The sequence below is a fragment of the Ambystoma mexicanum genome, chromosome 12 (assembly GCF_040938575.1).
Source record: "Ambystoma mexicanum isolate Mex_15411 chromosome 12, UKY_AmexF1_1, whole genome shotgun sequence".
In the NCBI taxonomy this organism is placed as follows: domain Eukaryota; kingdom Metazoa; phylum Chordata; class Amphibia; order Caudata; family Ambystomatidae; genus Ambystoma; species Ambystoma mexicanum.
In genome coordinates, this window is record NC_090936.1 from 21,774,614 (window position 1) to 21,793,781 (window position 19,168).

The 19,168-nt window shown below is 47.2% G+C and overlaps 1 protein-coding gene across 1 annotated transcript in view; it reads right to left on the minus strand.

Moving 5' to 3' along the window:
* Positions 1-19,168, minus strand: part of POT1 (protection of telomeres 1) — a 386,188-nt gene that overhangs the window by 30,269 nt on the left and 336,751 nt on the right. Inside the window, exon 15 of the mRNA XM_069627840.1 lies at positions 4,448-4,583. Coding sequence (XP_069483941.1) covers positions 4,448-4,583 — 136 coding nt within the window. The remainder of the gene's footprint in view (positions 1-4,447; positions 4,584-19,168) is intronic.

Sequence of the window (19,168 nt, forward strand, 5' to 3'; positions counted from 1 at the left end):
CCGTTGGTAAAGGAAACCTTCCTTCTTCTCTTTGGGGCAGAGCTGAAAAAGCTTGGATGCCCTGGTGATCATTGCATGGAAAGATCCGATCTCATCGGGCGGGGAGGCCCGGGTTGGCGATGGGAGCTCCCGTCGTCACCGCCGTCGTCGTCGGTACCCGTCGTGGCCGTGTCCGTTCCCGTGTCATTCCCTGGATGGATCCGTCTTCTCTTGTTCGGGGGGCTTCCCACCGGGCCTGGGTCCGGCTCTGGCTCCTCCGTCGAGCTTGGTTCCGGACCCTCCGTCGGTGGTAAGGGCAATCTCGTCCTTATCTCCGAACATAAGGATTGTATTGCCAACAAAATGGCCGCCGAGTTATCCTGCGGCTCCGGAAGCGAGGGGAGCGACGGGTGACTAGGACCCTCGCCGGTGCCGCCATCACTCTCGTCGTCACGTTCGTCGGGATCCCTCCCGTGGGGTCGGGCCTCTTCGACGCCCTCATCGAGGCCCTCTAAGACTTCTACCAGCTCCTCCTCGGATGCTGTGTCCGTGTCCACAATGGCCACCGCCCCCCCTCTTTGTCCGCCGGGGTCTTCACGGGGGTCTTTTCGATGGGTCTGAAAGAGGCTTCCCTCCGCGGAGGCAGGGAGACTCTGGGCCCCGAGGTCGCCTCCACTGGTGTAGCCTCCACAGGCTGCGCCAGGGCCGCCACGACTTCCTCGATAGAGGCCTTGGCCGGGTGAATCAAAGCCTTCACTGCCTTGGGTGTTCTTGAGGCCTTCACCTTGGGGGGAGGGTCACCGCCTTGCCCCCCCTCAGCTGAATCCTTCGAGATCGACCGGGGCCTCTCCAGAAGCTTACGCGGGTTCTCGGATTTCCTCTTCCCCGAACCAGAGCATTGGCTCATGGTTGATGGTGGCGGGGAAGGCGCGCCCTGCCTGGCAGCCGAAGAGCCTGACCGTTCAGTGCTCCCGGTGCCCGCGGACTCGCGGTGCTTTGCCTTCTATTGGGCTCCCGTCGCCGGGGCGCCCTCACAGGACTTAGAAGACCGCTCGGACTTCTTCTTCTTCTCACCTGACAGGCTCTTTCCTGCCAGCCAGTTGGAGAGACGAAGGTGTCGGTCCCCGATGGTCCGTTCCGACATGTTCCTGCAAAACGCATAGTCCTTCTCCACGTGCGTTTTGTCCTCATGAAGGCAGTAGAGACATTTCGAGTGCTCGTCCTCCTTGAACACATTCTGCAGCTGGCATCCAGGGCAAACGCTGAACAGCTTTCCGGGCGTCGAGCTTCCTTTCTCCTGGGCCATGTTCGGGTAGGCCGCAGAAACTTCTGGAATCCTCCAAGAAGCGCAACTCGACGAAATCTTCACCCTTGAGGGGCGTAGAAAAAAATCTGACACGGATCCCCGTTAATCGGATGTAGAAACGGTGGAGCTTGAGGCTCTTTGAAAAAGCGCGAAAACGCAGCAAAAGCTCGAGAGCTAAAGACGAAGACTCCCAACACTTGAGCGTGCGGTAAAAATCTGAGGATGGCTGCCAGAGGCGGGGCTTCGGGAGAGGGCAGTCATTGGCTGGGGGCAGTATGACCCAGAGACCAGTGATTGGTTACTACTGAGAAAGAAAGATCAGAAACGAAACTGATACTGATTTTTTCTTTACCGAGGATTCCCAGCCTGACGACGGGGAATATTCATGAGCATGTGAATCCATGCCAGACCCTATGCTGGAGAATAAGCCCACTTTCCCAAACTACCCTCACTGACCCTACCACTATGAAAACTAACTTGGATCAGGAGATTGGCTCCCTTCTCGTGAGGGTCCTTCTGTAATCAGTTTATCAGATTCTCCTTAATACATAATCCGCAAATAGTCTCTCGCAACTTCTTGGATCAGTCTCTTTAGTTCTTGAAATGGGCTATTGAGTTCCTCCCCTCTTTGGGAATCCTTTGTGGGGATCTCTTATAAGATCTATCTTCTTGGATGTTGCTCTCAGTGTATCCTGTGAAGGTATTATTGCTCTGGCTGGCTTTCCCTCCTGGATGATTGCAGCTCCATTGGGTTTGGTCTATTTGACCTTGTGTGTGGCTCAATTGCCTAGTTCCTCTAATCTCTGGCTCATATCTTTTTTTCTCTTTGGTACTGTATTCTTCTTGGATAGAACAACGACGACTTACTTTCTGCCCTTTCCCAGGTTATTATTATCCAATGTTCTTCTCTTTCATCATTCAGCTCTTTATCAGTTATTTATCTCCTTTCACCACCTTCAGCATTCACTTGCTTCTTCCACTTTGACTCCGTTTCATTTCTCCTGAGACGAGATGCTTGTGCAGTTTAATGATTACCTTGCGGCCTCACCTGCTTCCCGTTCACCCTGTTACCTTCGCTCTTAAAGGAGAACGTCTTCAGAAGCCCACTGTCTCGGGGACCTTCTCTCCGGTCCTGTACCGCCAGAGCCTTCTCTTCTCTGTCTCTCTCTGCCTCATTTCATAAGGGTACTTCGTAGCTCTTCCAGACAACCGACGACCCCCTCTAATGCCAGTGGTATCGGCAATGGTTTCTGGACCCTCGGTCCACCACGGCTTCTCCATCATGGTCTCGCCACCACCTTCTCTTGGGCTCATGCCCTGCACTGTTCCTCTCACTTCAGGTCCGCCGTAGCTCTGGCATCCCACTCTGGCACATCAAGTGAGTTTGAAACTCGCAGGCTTCCTGGTTTCAGTCTTCTCCAGCTCCTACATGGCTTGGGGCCTTCCCAGCCTTGCGTATGCAATCCTCTCTCTCTGAGTACACACTCTTCAATGAACTCATCCTGGTGGACTGTATATACTGACTTAAAGGGACATGTTCTTTTTCCATAAGATAACGGCATCCATTAGGAGTTTCTTCGTCCCCGTCTTGGTACTTCACAGTTTCTGATATTTTAAAACATCCCATGTATGCCACAGTATGTCCAGCTTTAGGTAGTTCCTCATGGGAACAGGAGTCCTTGTCCCCTAAGGGGGAGTCCACTTGCCTCTACCCTGAGAGAGGGTATTGCGTAGCAGGCGCACCTCCCTAGCCTCACAGGGTTGGGGCTCCCCCTTGGGGAGAAGGGACGAATTCCCTCGATTCGTCACACACCCCAGCTGTATTTGACAGCAGAGCGTTCACATAATTTAAGGAGGGGGGGCTGTGTTTTTTATGATTAAATGTAGAATGAGAGCAGTAGGCACAGAGGCATCCCCTGAGGTGCTGAGCAGCCTGTGATCTGGAGACCTATATTGCCATGGTGTGTACCCTGTAGGAATATTGATATCACACCTGCCCAGTAGGTGGGTAGACAATGTGGATAGCTTGTGTAAGGGTTATGACAGAAATTATAAGAGACCATAGGACAAGGCCGCAGGGTCTACAGCTGCACTCGTTATTTTCATTTTTGGGTTAATTATCAGTTTTGGGGAATCAGTTTTGGGAAATCGACTGACATATATTTATTTTGTATGGATCTATACCAGGAATCAAACTATATAATAAAAGGCCAGATGTATGCTTGTCCGAAGCCATCCTGCCCACTTCACCTGTTATCCGCGCTAGAGGGAGCTGTTGCCTTACGCCTACAACAATAAGAGTTTAAGTTCATCTTCCTTACCAAACAAAATGTGTATTTCAACGAGGATAACATACAATTAGCTGAAGAAAAGGCCCAAGACAGGGATACCACTTTAACAGCATACTTCAAGTTGCATACATTGAGAAAATATATACATTAAAAAAAACATATAATTCATTTGATTAAGCACTATTTCTCCAACAAAATAAATACTTTTTTCAATGTACTTTATGTATTATGTCATTATTCATTGCAATATATCTCAGTATTTATTATTATATCAATAATATTCTTCATGTACATTTTAAACTTTATTTGACTTCAATTTACTTTAAGGTATGATCTCATGTCTACTTCAAATCATGCTGCCCGTGAATTGTATTACTCTGACACCCCTCAACATTATATATTTGAGTCCAAAACCCTTAAGTGGCATCAAAGAGCACGAGGAGCAGGTACAACAATTGGCTGTATGCACTATGTTGAGCTTTCAACAGATTCTGTGAGATATTGTTTGAGGTTACTACTCCTGCACGCAAAAGGAGCAAGATCCTGTACACATTTTTCTTTTCTATTGACATAAAGTACATTAAAATACACCACATAATAAATGTAAACTCTGAAAATGCCTTCCTCTTTGCATATTAGCCTGTGTACACCGGCTTTTCCACTGGTATCTTTATTAATCGGGATCTAAGATACCCTTGGCTGCACAGAGTTTACACTGGGATAAAATCAGGCTCACCTCCATGACCAGCTCTCAGGTGAAGAATGCAACTTAGTTACATTTCTAATAATTAATTACCAAGAAAAAGGGCCAAACTAATTTAGAATGCGACAGAATTGCTTTGGAATCACACATTGTACATGTTCCACTTACCCATAGTAACAACGCTTTCCTTGGATAAGGAACGGGGCGGAGAAGTCTGGGAAAGAAAGATGCTTTCCTTCCGTGGTGACCGGCACAACACTGTGGAACTTTTCTGAAAGCTGGTAAATTTCCTGCATTGTTCCACCTAAATGACCAAAAAAAGGGCATATTTTAAATCATGCATCAATATAACAAACAAAATAAAAGGCATTTGTCTGACTGGCTTGTGTGACTTTTCACACTCCGTTGCTTATATAGCTCAGCAAGTTACACACTTGCTGATGGGATCTGTGTTGAAACTGTGGTTGCAGGTATGAATCGTGGCTGGATGAGCTCAGCCTTTTATCGTTTTGAGGTTGATAGGTGGAGTACCATTACATTGGGCAGTATCAAAGCATGTTATGCCTTCATTCAATTCACATTTTGCAACGAGGTCCAGAACATCTACCGGGGCAGCAAGAAAATATAATGCAACAAAAAGGAGGCCCCACCCGGGTGCGCACAAAGCTTCAAAAGCACAGAGGTGCGCAGTCTGATTCTGCACCGACCTGCTCTACTTCTCCACCTGGATTTTTTTGTGAGCAGCCCACCATGTTCTGCTTAGGTAGTTTGGTTTTCTTGTAAACAAACTGTTTTAAGTTCTTCTAACATTTCAATATTTTTTGAGGCAGTCAAGTCAATCCCCACTCTCCTGGTCCTCAGTTAATGGTGTTGACATTTGGTTTAAATTTTCATAAGCTGACCGGCTCTCCCTACGCCCTCCAGAGACTGAGTCTTCAACACCTGCGGTTCCAGAGGCCTCAGTGTTTACCATTTATCATGGCGATTACACGGGTGCCAGCACCACTAACACTCTTTCTGACGGAGGTGGACCATTGCAGGGTTGAAATTCAGGGAAGCTGTGAGCTATTTAGCTCCTGCTTGTAGCCTAGAAGAGCATGGCTAGCTTGACAGCAACAGCTACAAGGAGCTACTTTTGGCTCCCAGGCCACCTGATGCCAAACAAACACACCTATCTGAATTTAACTGTGTGCATTTCAGACAATCGAAAAATAAACATTAAGACACATCTATACACAATTTAAATCATAAGGGGTAATAAATAAATGGACAAAATTATAAGTTTGCATGGTATGTGGAAGTTACACCTAGGGAACGCTGTGTACTAGCTCCTCGTTCCTCAGAGGTAGCTCTTGGTCACTGGTCAATGCCAGATACCCAGGAGCTGTTTTAACTCCTGTTTATCCAATCTTAAGTACGATCCCTGCCAATGCGATAGGAAGTCTTTAAAAAGGAAAAACAGTGGTTCAACAAAAATAGGAAACCAAAGTTGGTTTCGGGTGGTCGTCTCACCGGGTGTAGTTTGGCCAATGTCACAAAGATGAGTTCAATCAAAAAGAGCTGTTCGTAAGACGTTCTCCGCAGAGCCCTTGCAATATTCTCAAATACTGTCAGTGTCTTTGGTTCCTTAGGGGTCCCTTCCCCAAGCTTCAACTTGTCCAAGTTGCAAACACCACAAAAGAAATATAACAATCCCTTTTGATCTTCTCATGGTTCCCTTCCCCAAGCTTTAATCTTCTCAATACTGCAAGAAAAATAAGCATCCAACTTTGCTGGCCTCTCAGGGTTCCCTTCGCCAAGCTCATGCCCCTTTTGGTTTCAAGCACAAGTCCAGCTTGTCAGAATGGACCGCCTCTTTTAGTTATTTATTCTTTCCCACACCCTTCTCTTGTGGGGGTACAATCAGAGACTTTCGAAACCACCTGGTTCTTTGCTCCTCCTAGGCATGACCACTCTGATCTGTAGCCCCTCTCTTTATTCTTTGCCCCGTCTTTTAAGCGAGTTTCTTCCTCGTGCACACTTGCACCTTCCCTTTTCGGTTCCTTGTTTTCCACCGTGCATTCTTCCACCTTGCTTTGCTTTCTTATTGTACCTCTTGCGCACCTCACATACTTTCTTTTACTTCCGTGCACCTTTGCCCTTATCTGTTTCTTTCTCGTGCTTTCTGCACACTTGACACACTGTCCTCTTTTCACCGTGCACGCTCTGCGCTCTTTTTAAAAAGTCTGTGTTCCACTTTTTAATGCCTTTCTTTCGCCCCGCTAACGCAACTTCCAACTACCTTTCTTTCACTTTCTGTACTTTGCACACATTATCCCACTCTCTGCTACGTGTCGCTTTAAACTGTGTCTTTCTCCTGCTCCACTTCAGACAGATGCACGCTCCCGAGTTTCTCTCTTACTCACTGGGTAGCCTCTTGTTGACAAGTGGTCCCTCTGGTTGCACAGGGTTGAGGTCAGGGTCTCACCACCTGCCCCTCAGACACGCTTGAGACTGAAACAAGTCCCAATGGAACGAGCAGAACACTGAACGCTAACAGCAGGATACAATTGGTTGTAATATCAGCTCCTTCTTGGATGGGCTGAGTTGTGCTTCAAAGTGTCATTTACACTCCTTTTGACCTTCACATTGGATGAGGCAAGCGGACTGACTAGCTCTACATTCTCTACTTTCTTTAGAGCATTCCAAGCACTGGGACGAGTAGTAGGAGTCCCTTTTATATTCTTCACATTCTTTACTATATTCACAAATACTGGGACGAGTAGGAGGAATATTTTTGTATTCTTCACTTTCTTTAAGGTATTCACAGCCACTGGGACGAGTATGATGAGTCCTGCTGTACTAGTTATTAGCTTTCATATATTTCTCCAGCCCTTCTCCCCTCCAGAGGCTCAAACCATTCCCGTTACCTCCTATTAGTGGGTTTGGCGTCATCGGTTCTTCCTGTGGGGTCGTACTCACTCTGCTAGAACAAACGAGGTCTGCATTGCATCTGCATTGCTTTATTCTTCCTTTTCTGCGTGGCTCCGCGGAGCCCGTTCCCCTGCGGTCATTGCGTAGTTCAAGGAACAGCCGGTCCTCTACTGCTTCACAGGGGCACGGTTCGGTCTTCTGCCTGCGCCGTGCCTCTTTCTTTTCTTGGTTGCTTGTGTCCTCTTGACCGACGACCTCCCGGACTATCCTCGATTCTCTCTCTTCCCAGATTTTGAACTTCCCGGGCTCCAACAGCATTGCATGTCGGCCCTTCCTCTGTTTTTATGAGGAAGTGTTGGGACCTCCCCAGAGTAGATCTGTAGTCCTTTGTCACTTTCCTTTGAGCGATTATTACTTGCTTGATCTTCTTGGTCTCAGTATGGTTGGCTTCCAACCACAGAATACTCTTTATGTTTTCAAACTCTTCTTCTCAGTGTATTTGACTTCCTGTTGTTGGTTTGCTGTGATGTTACAATAACAAACAGCGACTGGTGTAGATGGTTATGATATATATGATGTGGCATTTATAACATGCCTGTACACAAGTGTTTCTAGGTTCACAGGAAGTTCTGGTGATAGTTTTTAATCAAGGGGTTTTGGGAGTTCCTTGATGGAAGGGGATCCCTTATCCCCAGGAGGCAATTCTCTCCCTGTGAGGTCCCGCTTGCCACAACTCCTAGGGGGATTATTGGATAGTGGCCTCACCCCCCTAGCCTCACAGGGAAGGGCTCCCCTCTGGGGAGAAGTGACGAGATCCTGTGAATTGTCACAGCATGAAATGGTATTCCAGTGCCGGGCCATCAGTAGGTGGTCAATAGATGCAGCTCATCATCCAGATTTGCTCTGGAATATGCACCCCTTATTTCATGGTCACCATTGAATGTACAGATCTCGAACCTGGCTACTAAGTGATGGAGCACTCCACGAAAAAGAAAGAGGAAATACAGAGAAAGAATGCAGGGAAGAGCCGGGGTGCCATCAGGAAGAATCCCAGCGGGTCATCACTTGCCTCTTGGCGTTAGTTGTGCCTTATCGGAAATGTACAAGAGAAAGGCTGCAGTTCACCTTCATAAACTACGGATGCTGGTCGCTGCGCGCCGTAGAGCGCGCGCTGATCTCTTTTTAAGGCCTGCTGAAGCATACTGTTGTCCTGCGCTTTGTGCCTCTGCGTGGAATGTATGTGATGTCATGAGGATGGGCAAGCACGGCATGGCATGTTGGCGAGAGGGCTTGAATGAGGCGATATATGTCGGGCGGAAGGGACAACCTGGTTGGTAACGGACCACCACCCAAGTTAATGACCGGAGCGGTCTTAAAACAAGCATCTGCCGTGTACAGTTATCGACAGGGTGCATTTGATTACATGTGAAACCTAAGTCTATGTTGTACAGATACAGCAAGGAAGCTTGTACAGGCATAGAAAGGCTCTTTGGTTCTTTGACGTTTAAAGATTTAAAGCATGCTGTTGTGGTGATGTGTTATTTGTTGAACAATACTGCCACTCAGTGGCAGATCATGCAAACTGCATCTGGGCCGAATGTAATTCAAAGTGGAAGGAAGAGAACGGAAAAACGCCGGAGGCGTGTCTGTCCTCGTCTCCTGGATATTCCAGGACGGTTTAAATTACTATTCCAACTCTAGTCCTGGAACATTTGGTAAAATGTTTTGATTTGGGAGCCTCGAATGTGGAACTACAAGTCTCCTGCTGGGATTTCTCAGAGCATATTTAGATCAACTGCATTCGGCCTACCTTAAACTATTAATCTTAGTTTCAATTATCAAATAGGCATTGACTGCTCAGTAATTTTAGAAACCCAATGGGATGCCACTTTGACCCTTCAGATCTGCACCCACCCAACACTGCCGCCATCAACACCGCCTCTCGCAAAGTCTGATCCCAAAGGCGTAATTTCCAGCCTTGTTACCAAGAAATAACTTTCTTTTATCACTGTCGCCAACCAGCAGAGCTAGTCAAGGTACCGGCTCTTGCCGGGTTCAAGATTCGGCATCATATGTCTCCCCGGATCTCGGACCCGGCCTGCCTGAGCCCCAGTGGCGTACCCAGTGGCTCATCTGCGACATTTTGCAGCGAGACACCTCTCCCGTCCGGCACCCTGATTGACAGGAAGGTGCTCAACAGGAAGTGTGTCCTGCTGGCAGGGCAATGAGGGTGCCGAGCAGGAGCACGGTGTTCCTGCTCAGCACCCTCATGGTCTTCCAGCATATAAAGCGTTTCTTTGAAAAGGGGCTGTGCTACCTCCATGTATGAGCTTTTTGGCTCCCCTTTTGTTTGTCCTAGTGAGGCAACGTGTCGCGCTCGAGACAAATCCCCCCTCCCCCCTCCCAGCGACCCATGAGACCCTGCAGGCCCCTAAGCACGGCTTATCACTTTCTTTCTTCAAGCAGAGCATTTAAAGTGTGAGTGATTTACAAGTGATGGCCCATTTAAAAGACCATTGTTTTGGGCAAGACGTTATTAACGTTTTTGTGCTGCGAACTGCAAAGGGCCATTTTTATTTTGAAAGCAGACGCAAAGCACCAGTTTCTGCTGAAATCTATGGCCTCCTCCAGGACAATGCACATCAAACCGGTTTAAATTAAATGACCTGCCTTATTTTCACACGCTCACATTGCTCACACCATGAAGGGTTTGTTTTAGGCAGAATGCAACATTTTCCTCTCATCATATATGAAGCATGCCTTTGTCAAACGTTGAAACACACACAGGTCACCTTTCCACACATCTATTTATTTCTTATTTATTTATTTATGGCATGTATGTAACGCCCAAACCCATGGGTTATGAGTCTTCAAGTCTTGAAAGTACATTTTCAAAATCAACCGGCCATTTTTATCCTTCTGCAGAATTGCATTCTGGTATTTGCAGTCTTTCAAGGTGGGGGCAGAGGATAATGCCACAATTTAACAACGTTTGCGCAGAATATTTCCATAAGGTACTTTACTATGGTTTGTGTACTGTACAAGTTATCTTTATAAAATAGAGTATTGTTGAAAACATGGGGGGTGAGAGGAAAGGACGAGAGGACAAGTGAGTATTGATTGATTGCCCAGGATGTGGCAAGAGTGTCTGCAATCCTGGACACGAGCGATTATTTTCCCCCTGATTGTGGCCATGTGCTGCTTTTCAGTGCACAAGGAAAGGATACATGTGGGTGGACAGTGACGCCTTTCTTTCAAAGGACAGACGCAAAACCCCTTGGGTGTTTTTGAGGCCGGCGGGTTTTGTTAAGTATTTGGCTAACAGAATTTCACCCAGTTTGTCACGTTCCCAGTGTTGACACTTACCCACAAGACCACATAACATTGTCATCAAAGCACCTGTCCCATATTTGGATGTTGTTTTCCAGGGACTATTGTAGTATATACTGCTAGGTTTAAAAGCTGAGCACCTTTTTATACTTTACCAGCCATTTACTGCAAAATCTCATCTCTCGCGTTATTTTTCTGGTGCTGATTTTTTGTGTTGAATGGCCAGTGCTATTTTGTTTTGTGCACTCTCTTCTAAGCGGTAACGTCAATTGACCTAAATGTGTATATATACGTTTGAGATATGTTCACTCACTGTGCGTATTCATTCATAGGTGCCAGCTTTTCATTTTCGCTATGGGGGCACAAGTTCCCAAATCGACTGAAATGAGAGCCATACTGATCCCCAGGTCAAACCAACACATTTTACAGGACATGTTGCAGCAGAAGGCACGCACGCGGAGTTCACCCAACCTGCCACAGAATCTGCCAATATATATATATAACATTTCAAGGGGTTACTTTGCATGGAGGGAGAAAGGTTCATGTAGAAATCAACCACAGCAATGTTTCCTTAGTCTGGAAAATGCCATGCAAAATAGACTCCTTGCCACAGCCTCCTGACATGTAAGCCCCACCGCAGCGCTTGCCTTCACACCTCATCAGATGACGGGATCCCAAAGTGATTTTAAAGTGCCAATGATAACTTATTTTGGGTGCCCCAGTGCCATGGAAGTGATTTAAAGTGGAATTGATGTACAGTATGGAGTTTGCAGAGAAGCAGCATGAAAGAAATTGCACCATTTAAAAACTTTTATTTAGAGCATTTCCTTTGAGCGGAGTTCAACTTCCAGCCCCGCCCCTCTGAACTCGGCCCCTCCTCCAAACTCCACCCCCACCCGGGCCCTTGCGGGATCCCCCTTTAAATTTCTTTCCCCTTCCACCACTGCCAACCAGTATGGAGCGCACCAAAATCTGCAAGCTCATCTCGGAACAAAACAGGGGGGGTGGGGGGGACTAGAACATATGCACGGTGTGATCAGACAGGCAGACATGACTAGACGGGGTACGGCATGTAAGCCAAATCGGGGTATTTAATGGGTACACAGCTATATAAAAGGAGAAATTAATCAACAGTTCACAAGTTAAAAACATTTGAATGCACAAAAAAAGTACCAAACCCAATATATGTCATAGCAGGTGTCAGTTCAGAGTTAGCATAAGGGTAAGATCATTTAAGGGGTGTCTAACATGTAGGCGCAGATCCCTTCACCAACACAGAAGAGCTGCACCCCCACTCTCACGGTTCCAGCCCCGCCACTCCCTGCCAAACTTAAACCTCTTGGCCAGATTTAAAAAAAAAAAAAAAAAAGAGTGCAAATGAGAAAAGCACAGACGATACACTGATTCTCAAAGGTGACCGGCACATTTCAGGGAGACAAGGTGTGGGGGGCTGGAGAGTAGCTGAAACATGGGCTTAGATTAGTGTCGGGAGTTCTGTATGACTGCTCCCAACAGACATGAGGTCGCCGGTAGCGCATTTCACTGAGACAAGCCTTAAAGGACCTTTTCACTATGAAACACCAGGAAAGCAAAAAGCATTTTTATACCTTTTTGAGGAAAAAAAATTGCAAGTTGGACTGCAGCATCACACTTTAAAAAAAAAAAAAAGCATGACAATGTCAGGAAAGACCCCGTCAACCCCCCCCCCCCACCCCGCCTGCCCCCACCCTGCTGCCGGTCCAAACAGACGCAGGTGAACCTCTACGTTTTCTGCGCCTTTGAAAGCAAATTCCGTTTGTGAATTTGGGATGCACTTAAATGCACAGACGCGCCCCCTGATTTGTGCAAAGGGTGTAATCGGGCCTTTGTGGATGGACTGGACTGACCCTTTGGCCCGGCGCATCTCATCACTTACGCCCATAACTCCTTCGAGAATCTGGTATCCATTCCCTAGTTTACTGCCCACGAAACGAAAACCAGTAAAAAAAGGGAAGTGGTTTTCTTGGCTAAAAGTAGTGTTTTTTACATCTATATGGACCGTGCGGTGATAAGGGGGGTTTTAATTTGTGCAATTGGTCCCTTTTCATGTTTCAAAGTTTCCAGGAACTGGAGTCATCCTTGATCCTAGAGGAGAGCCAACAGGTCTGGAGATTTGGGGGAGCGGAGGGGGGGTGTGAGAGGGGTGGGAGGGGGGGGGGCAGCAGGTCCCAAGGCACAATTGAAAACCCTTCCAGGGATGGCAACGGGACTCCCCAGTCCACCTACATCCCAGGGTGCAGCAGAGAGAATCGCGTCGTCCTGCATGTTGAGATGGATTTCCGGAATCAGCACTGGGGGGCGGGGTCCCCGTGGGGCCCCCCTACTATGAACAAGGAAGACAGAGAGAGAAGGCAGCCGAACCCGATCACGGTGGAGGGAAAGAGGAGTCAAGGCTTCGTCTCAGGAACAGTGGGAGAGGGATCTGGGGCTACAATGAGTCCACGCAGAGCAGCACCATTCATTCCAGTGAGTAACTATTTGAAAATACCATTATTTATTCGGCTTTTAGTTTGTACACGGAGTATAGAAACATCACAGCTGATTTATCACGCAAAACCATATAAACATATACACACATTCACCAGTACAAGTATTGAATTAATCAATAAGCACCCATTTGGGGGAGGGCTTCACTGTCTGGTAACAGCCCAGGGTTCAGAATATAGCCCGAGTGAAGCAAGGGCCTGAACACTGGGCCCTAGTGCCGTTAGTCGGTGAACCCCCCCGCCCACCAACCGGTTCTAGTTGCTATTTTCACCGCAGGTTTTAATTCTGTTAACCCGGGGTGCTAATAGCAATACATTTTGATCGAATGAACAGGACACCTCGTGGCGTCCCGCTCATTCAAAGAAAAAATGTGCCCAAATGGCTGCCACGCATCTGAACGGTAGGGCTGCCCACAGAGTTACTCTTCCAGTGAGTGGGGCTGGGTGATGAGAAGGGACTGGACACCGGAAAGGGAAGGTGGGGGAAGATGGCGGGTGGGGGAAGCAGCCATCTGGCTGCTTGTAACGTGAGCTGAGGTCGTAGGATTCAGCCCGCGATCCTAGCAACCTGATTGGTTGCTTCTCCCGCCCCAGGTGATAATTGCATATGAATCCTTTACCAGTGCAATATAGGCGTCTGATGCAAGGAAAAATGGGTAGAACTCTTCAGAACCAACACAAGAACAGCTTCCCTCAATCTTATAAAAAGTCCAACCATAAGCGGGTTTGGAGCCTTATGCCCAAAAGTCACAAGTTCCAAAAGGTAGCTTTTTTTTTACGTTTATTTAGAAAGGATGCAGTGGGCTGTGGTGGTGCTTATAGAAAGTTTTCAAAGTTCGATAACTATTCCGTAAAGTTCAGGTGAGTACTCAACTTAATCGAACGCACCAGGATAGGCACAGGGAAAGATCCATAACCCGGGTTCCACCACCAAAGGTCAGGTCGGAGTGAGTTTAGGGTCAGGGGAACAAAGCAACAGCGAAGTAGACTTACCCTGCCCGGCTCAGAGTTCTCCAGGTACCAGGGTTAGAGGTTCTAAACTTGTTTCCAGACGTATTCCTCTGTTGTCGTTTCCCCACACGGGGTCGTCTACACAGAAGGATACTTTGTTTCACAGGATTTAGTTTCTGTCGGTCGAGGTCCACAGGAATTTGTTCCCGATAGCTATCAGTTGAAGCCTCAAATGAAGGCAAGTGAAGACTTCTGTGGGAAAGACGGGCACGGGACACCTCAGGGGCACAAACACAAGATGAAATAACGGTCACTGCGGTCAGACAGCGACAGGCAATGGTACAGTGACGAGCACAGGGGCAGCCCCTGCACGGCTTCCCTTGGAGTAAGACAGCTGAAATTGCAGGAACAGGTGCCAAGGCCCAGATGGTCAGTCCACTGCTTGGTCTAGGGACACTTCCATAGGGATTACAAGTGGCTGTTGTTAGTATAACTCCCAATTTTTTGGTGTCCACAGAACTCCATGGGGATTTTGGGGGAATAACCGCCAATTTTTCCGTATTTTGCAGTAAAGTGGAGGATTTACCTCTAGCATTTTGCTGGAGGAAAATCCTCCATCTTACCACCAAAGTTGTAGTATGGCGGTGCGTTAATGAGGCGTTACCGCTGCATTACCATCATTGCGGTAAGAAGAGAGCATATCTCCCATGCCAGACACTCAGCCCAATGGCTCCCGGTCAAAGAGCGGATCACACTCAAAATCCTCACCCTCACTCACAAATGCCTCTCTCTCACCGCCCCGTCCTATCTATCAGAGACCATTTCCAAACGCTCCTACTCCCGTCCCATAAGGACGCAATACACCAACTTACTCTGCATCCCACCCATCAAAAAAGCGAAAGCCGGTGGCCTTAGCTTCCCCTACATTGCCGCCAAGACCTGGAACGCTCTTCCTGCAGACATTAGAGCGGAAAACTCACTACTGATTTTTCGCAGGAAACTGAAGACCTCTTTCCATGCACAATAATAAGTGACCTTGCAAATCCATGTAAATATACTGCATTGCAATCTGTACACATTGCATACATGTGCCACTGTAAATAATGTACTTATGTCAATATTTTATGTCACTATTGTATTATATGCAACAAAGATATGTCTGTAACAAGCGCCACGATGCCCCCGGGCTGACGCGCGCTCTACAAATCTGAATAAATAAATTGTTTCATGCACCGCTGTACTTGTTGCGAGGCCCATAGTCTCTCAGTACTGACAGCAATGTTTCCTCTAATTATTATCTCTAAGAGTGGAAATGGCTGGCGTGCGTGCACACCTTTTCCATGTGCGCAACTGACTAACTGGAAAAGCTAATTTGTGGGCATGCTTTGCTAGTGAGCAACCATCTCCGAAGAGAGTTTGGGAGGGAATTTGCCCTTCCCAACCATTGCAATTCTTTGCACATCAGAGTAAAAAGTGCATCTTACGCACTTTTTTTTCTTCAAACATATAGGTTAAAAGAAATATTTGAAATGTGATTATAAAGAGAGCTCATCAACCAGTCCAAGACTGCCAGATATGCCACGACAGCTAGCAAAAGTACACCCGTGCACAGAAAAATGTGTGCATGCTGTGATGAACCCTCACAAAGGCCTACCTAAAGTCTCCTCCCAGGTGGCCAGGGAAAGGCAGACACTTCCTGACCCTGACCCTGGGGGCCAGGGAAAGGCAGACGCTTCCTGACCCTGACCCTGGGGGCCAGGGAAAGGCAGACGCTTCTTGACCCTGACCCTGGGGGCCAGGGAAAGGCAGACGCTTCCTGACCCTGACCCTGGGGGCCAGGGAAAGGCAGACGCTTCCTGACCCTGACCCTGGGGGGCAGGGAAAGGCAGACGCTTCCTGACCCTGACCCTGAGGGCCAGGGAAAGGCAGACGCTTCCTGACCCTGACCCTGGGGGCCAGGGAAAGGCAGACGCTTCCTGACCCTGACCCTGGGGGCCAGGGAAAGGCAGACGCTTCCTGATCCTGGGGGTGGTATTAGCTGGGAGGATTACCTGGGAGGAGAAGGGCCACAGGGGTGCAGGAGGACTCTGTTGGGCGAGACACAGTACTCAAAGAAGGAAGCACCAGGGATACTGGACTATGTAATGGCTTGCTGTCGCAGAGAGCCTTTTTTCCCCAAAGCTGACTCAATGTGGGTGAAAAACAATACAAGCATTTATGTATTGGGAGTCAGAAAACTCTTTTTAAAATCACTGACATTCATAGAGATGAACGCTCCCATGATCCTCAGGGGAGCTTTGAAGAGGAGTCCTTCAATATTACCAACTTACCCTCTGATCATAATTCCCCAGTAAAACTGAACTCTTCATTAAATCCTTATAATACTCCTTTAGGGAACATTAATGAGGAAAGAAATTAACTTGGTGTTAATATATCCATTAGAAAAGCTGATTCTGATATTGTGGAATCCAATTCCCAGAATTCCCAAAGTATTTGGACGAAGAAGAGGGCTGCAGAGGCATGAGATTAAAGATGCAGCCTATTAGTGGCAATGCCGCACACCGGAGACAGGCCGGGAGGCACACAGAGGTGGAGGCCACAGAGAGCAGGAGGTGGATGAGAATAGAGGCGCTGGGACCACTGTCGTGTGTTGAGCAGTTGTCGGTCCTGAGAGGGTCGCTTCCTCTAGAAACTTTAATTGCAGAGTTTCCACAGTGGGAAGTGTTGGTAGTTGGAAGCTTTCCCCCAAGAGACCGGAATTACAGAGGTTACGCGTGGGAAACGTACACTTTGAAAGCTTTCCCCGAAGTAAGGCAGGCTCCGGTGGCAGGAGAGTACCAAAGAGCCTCTGGGGCAGAGAAAGCTCCTTGTTCGAGTGGCGCAGGCTGCAAGGTACCAAAGCAAGCAGGTTGCTGGGCTGCGCAATCAGCAGAAGACCTGGAGGCAGCGGAGCGAGCAGACACGGCACGCCAGACCGGTGAGTTCACTATGTTCTGCTAACATGGAGCTTTCTGTGATCGCCCGCTGGCCAAGTCGTGCTGCCCTGAGCAAAAAAATATTAGAGAGTGAATGGGCAAAATAAATCTTATTTTGAATACTGAGCTGATGTAAAGCTGAATAATAATCCATTTGAAAACCAAGCGGATGAAAAGAGGAGGAGGTGGCAGAATAAGAACTTGAAAAACAGACTAGAGAGGTGTGGTTGTATCTATGTGGGTCAGAATAAAGGCAATAGTCCAAGAAAACAATACAAACAAACATTGCCAAAGCCAAAAGAGAATCGCACCAAAGAAAGTTAAAAAGAATCAACATTGCCAAAGCCAAGAGGAGGCAATTAAGAAACCCAGTGTTTGTAAAAACATATTGCCTATTTGTAAAGGAGGTCATAAGAGGAACTGGCTTAAACCTGCATTGCCAAAGCCCAAGACGGGTAAGAATGTCAGCATTTGGCTTATGCGGAAGTGGGGAAACAATAGTAGAAGGAGGGCTGTCCTGAAAGGAAATGTTCAGGAGAAGTGGAGCATAACCTGCATTGCGTTTGACAATCACAAGAGTGTGACAAACAGCAACAGACCAGTGAGTTTTTTGTTTCCCAAGAAGGAATACTTAAACTTGATGTTGTGAAGCAAAAGATATTGCTAATTGTTGGAAGCTAAACATTACCACATAAGTACTTGTAGTTAGTAGTTTTTATCTGTCCTGGTAGGAGAGCACACCAGGGCAGAGGACTTTATAGTGAGTGCTTCAGATAAGATTTTGAAGTAGGTGTTTTATACTCCCAATTTTTTAAAGTTGAGAGTAAAATGATTTTTTGGGGAGTAAAAAAGTAAATCCCATTCCCAATGTATGTATTTTATAAGCGAGTAAAATTGTTTTAGCTAGAAAATGGAAATGTTTAGTAATAATATTTATTTGCACTTAGTTATTCATGCACGTTAAAAATTACTCTCATTTGTAGGACTTGGTGCTGTATCTTTAGGTGGCATCTACCGGGAAGGCCGAGTAGCCTTATTCTGAACCTGAAGCTTTTCTTTGAAGAGGTAAGGAAGGACCTGTCCTGCCGGCACCATGTCTTCCCAATATAACAGGGAAAGACACAGAGGCGGGCAAGTGGGATCATGCCCCAATGAGGGGGAAAAGACAAAAATGGCAGAAAAAAACCCAGATGGTACATTCTGATGTAAGTGTATGCACGGATAAAAGTAACAGACAAGTAGAGCAACAGGGCTGAAGCATCCAATAGAATAGAGCAGCGGGAGCGTATCGGGAAAGAATCCACAACCTGGTAGCAGCAGAAGCAGTGAGGGAAATTATCCCTAGTAGAACAGCCAGGAGAGTGCAGCGGGAAGGAATCCAGAAAAGGCAGACAGCAGGGGCAAAGGGGAAAAAGATCCAAAGTAAGGCAGCTGCAGGAAAGCAGAAGCAAACAATGCTCGGGAATACCGGAGGACAGGAGAAAACTAGCGTCTTACCCAAAGACGACAATCCAGAGGGTTGCAACGCGAAGCACCATCAGTATGCCCTGAATAAAAGGAGACCAGACAGCCGGCACCATATTGGAAATAAACTAGACCGGCAATTTAGATGCCGATCGAACGTGATGGAACAACGGTCTCTTCCTCCACCTGTGCCACAGCGACCACTGCGTCGCTGTGACTGTATGACCCTTCCTCATGCAGTCGGGTCTGGGTTTCCAGGGATGTCTGAGATGAAAATGTCAGAGAAGGACAGAGGTATGGATATGAGACAAAGGTTCCCATGTTCTCTCTTGAGGTGAAGATCTCTTCGAGTGCATGAGGTACTGTAGTGTGCCTCTGTAATAATGAGAATCAAATATAGCTCATACTCCTCGGGTTCAGATGAAGGAACGCTGGGTGGTTGGTGTGGTGAAGTCCTGATGAATCTATCTGGTACATAAGTCTTAAGGATGAATGAAACATGGTATGAGTGTGTTTCCACAAGATAGGTCGTTTTAGTCTAAATGCAGCAGGATAAAGTTTGGCAATGATTTGAAAAGGTCCCAAATATTGCGGAGAGAGCGTAGATGGACGTATCCAATGAGGTAGGTATTTGGTAGATACCCAAACCTTGTTTTCAATAGACTAGGTTGGATTCTCTCTTCTGTGTGTATCTCCATAAACGTTATTCTTCTCTTTAGACCGTTGGACAT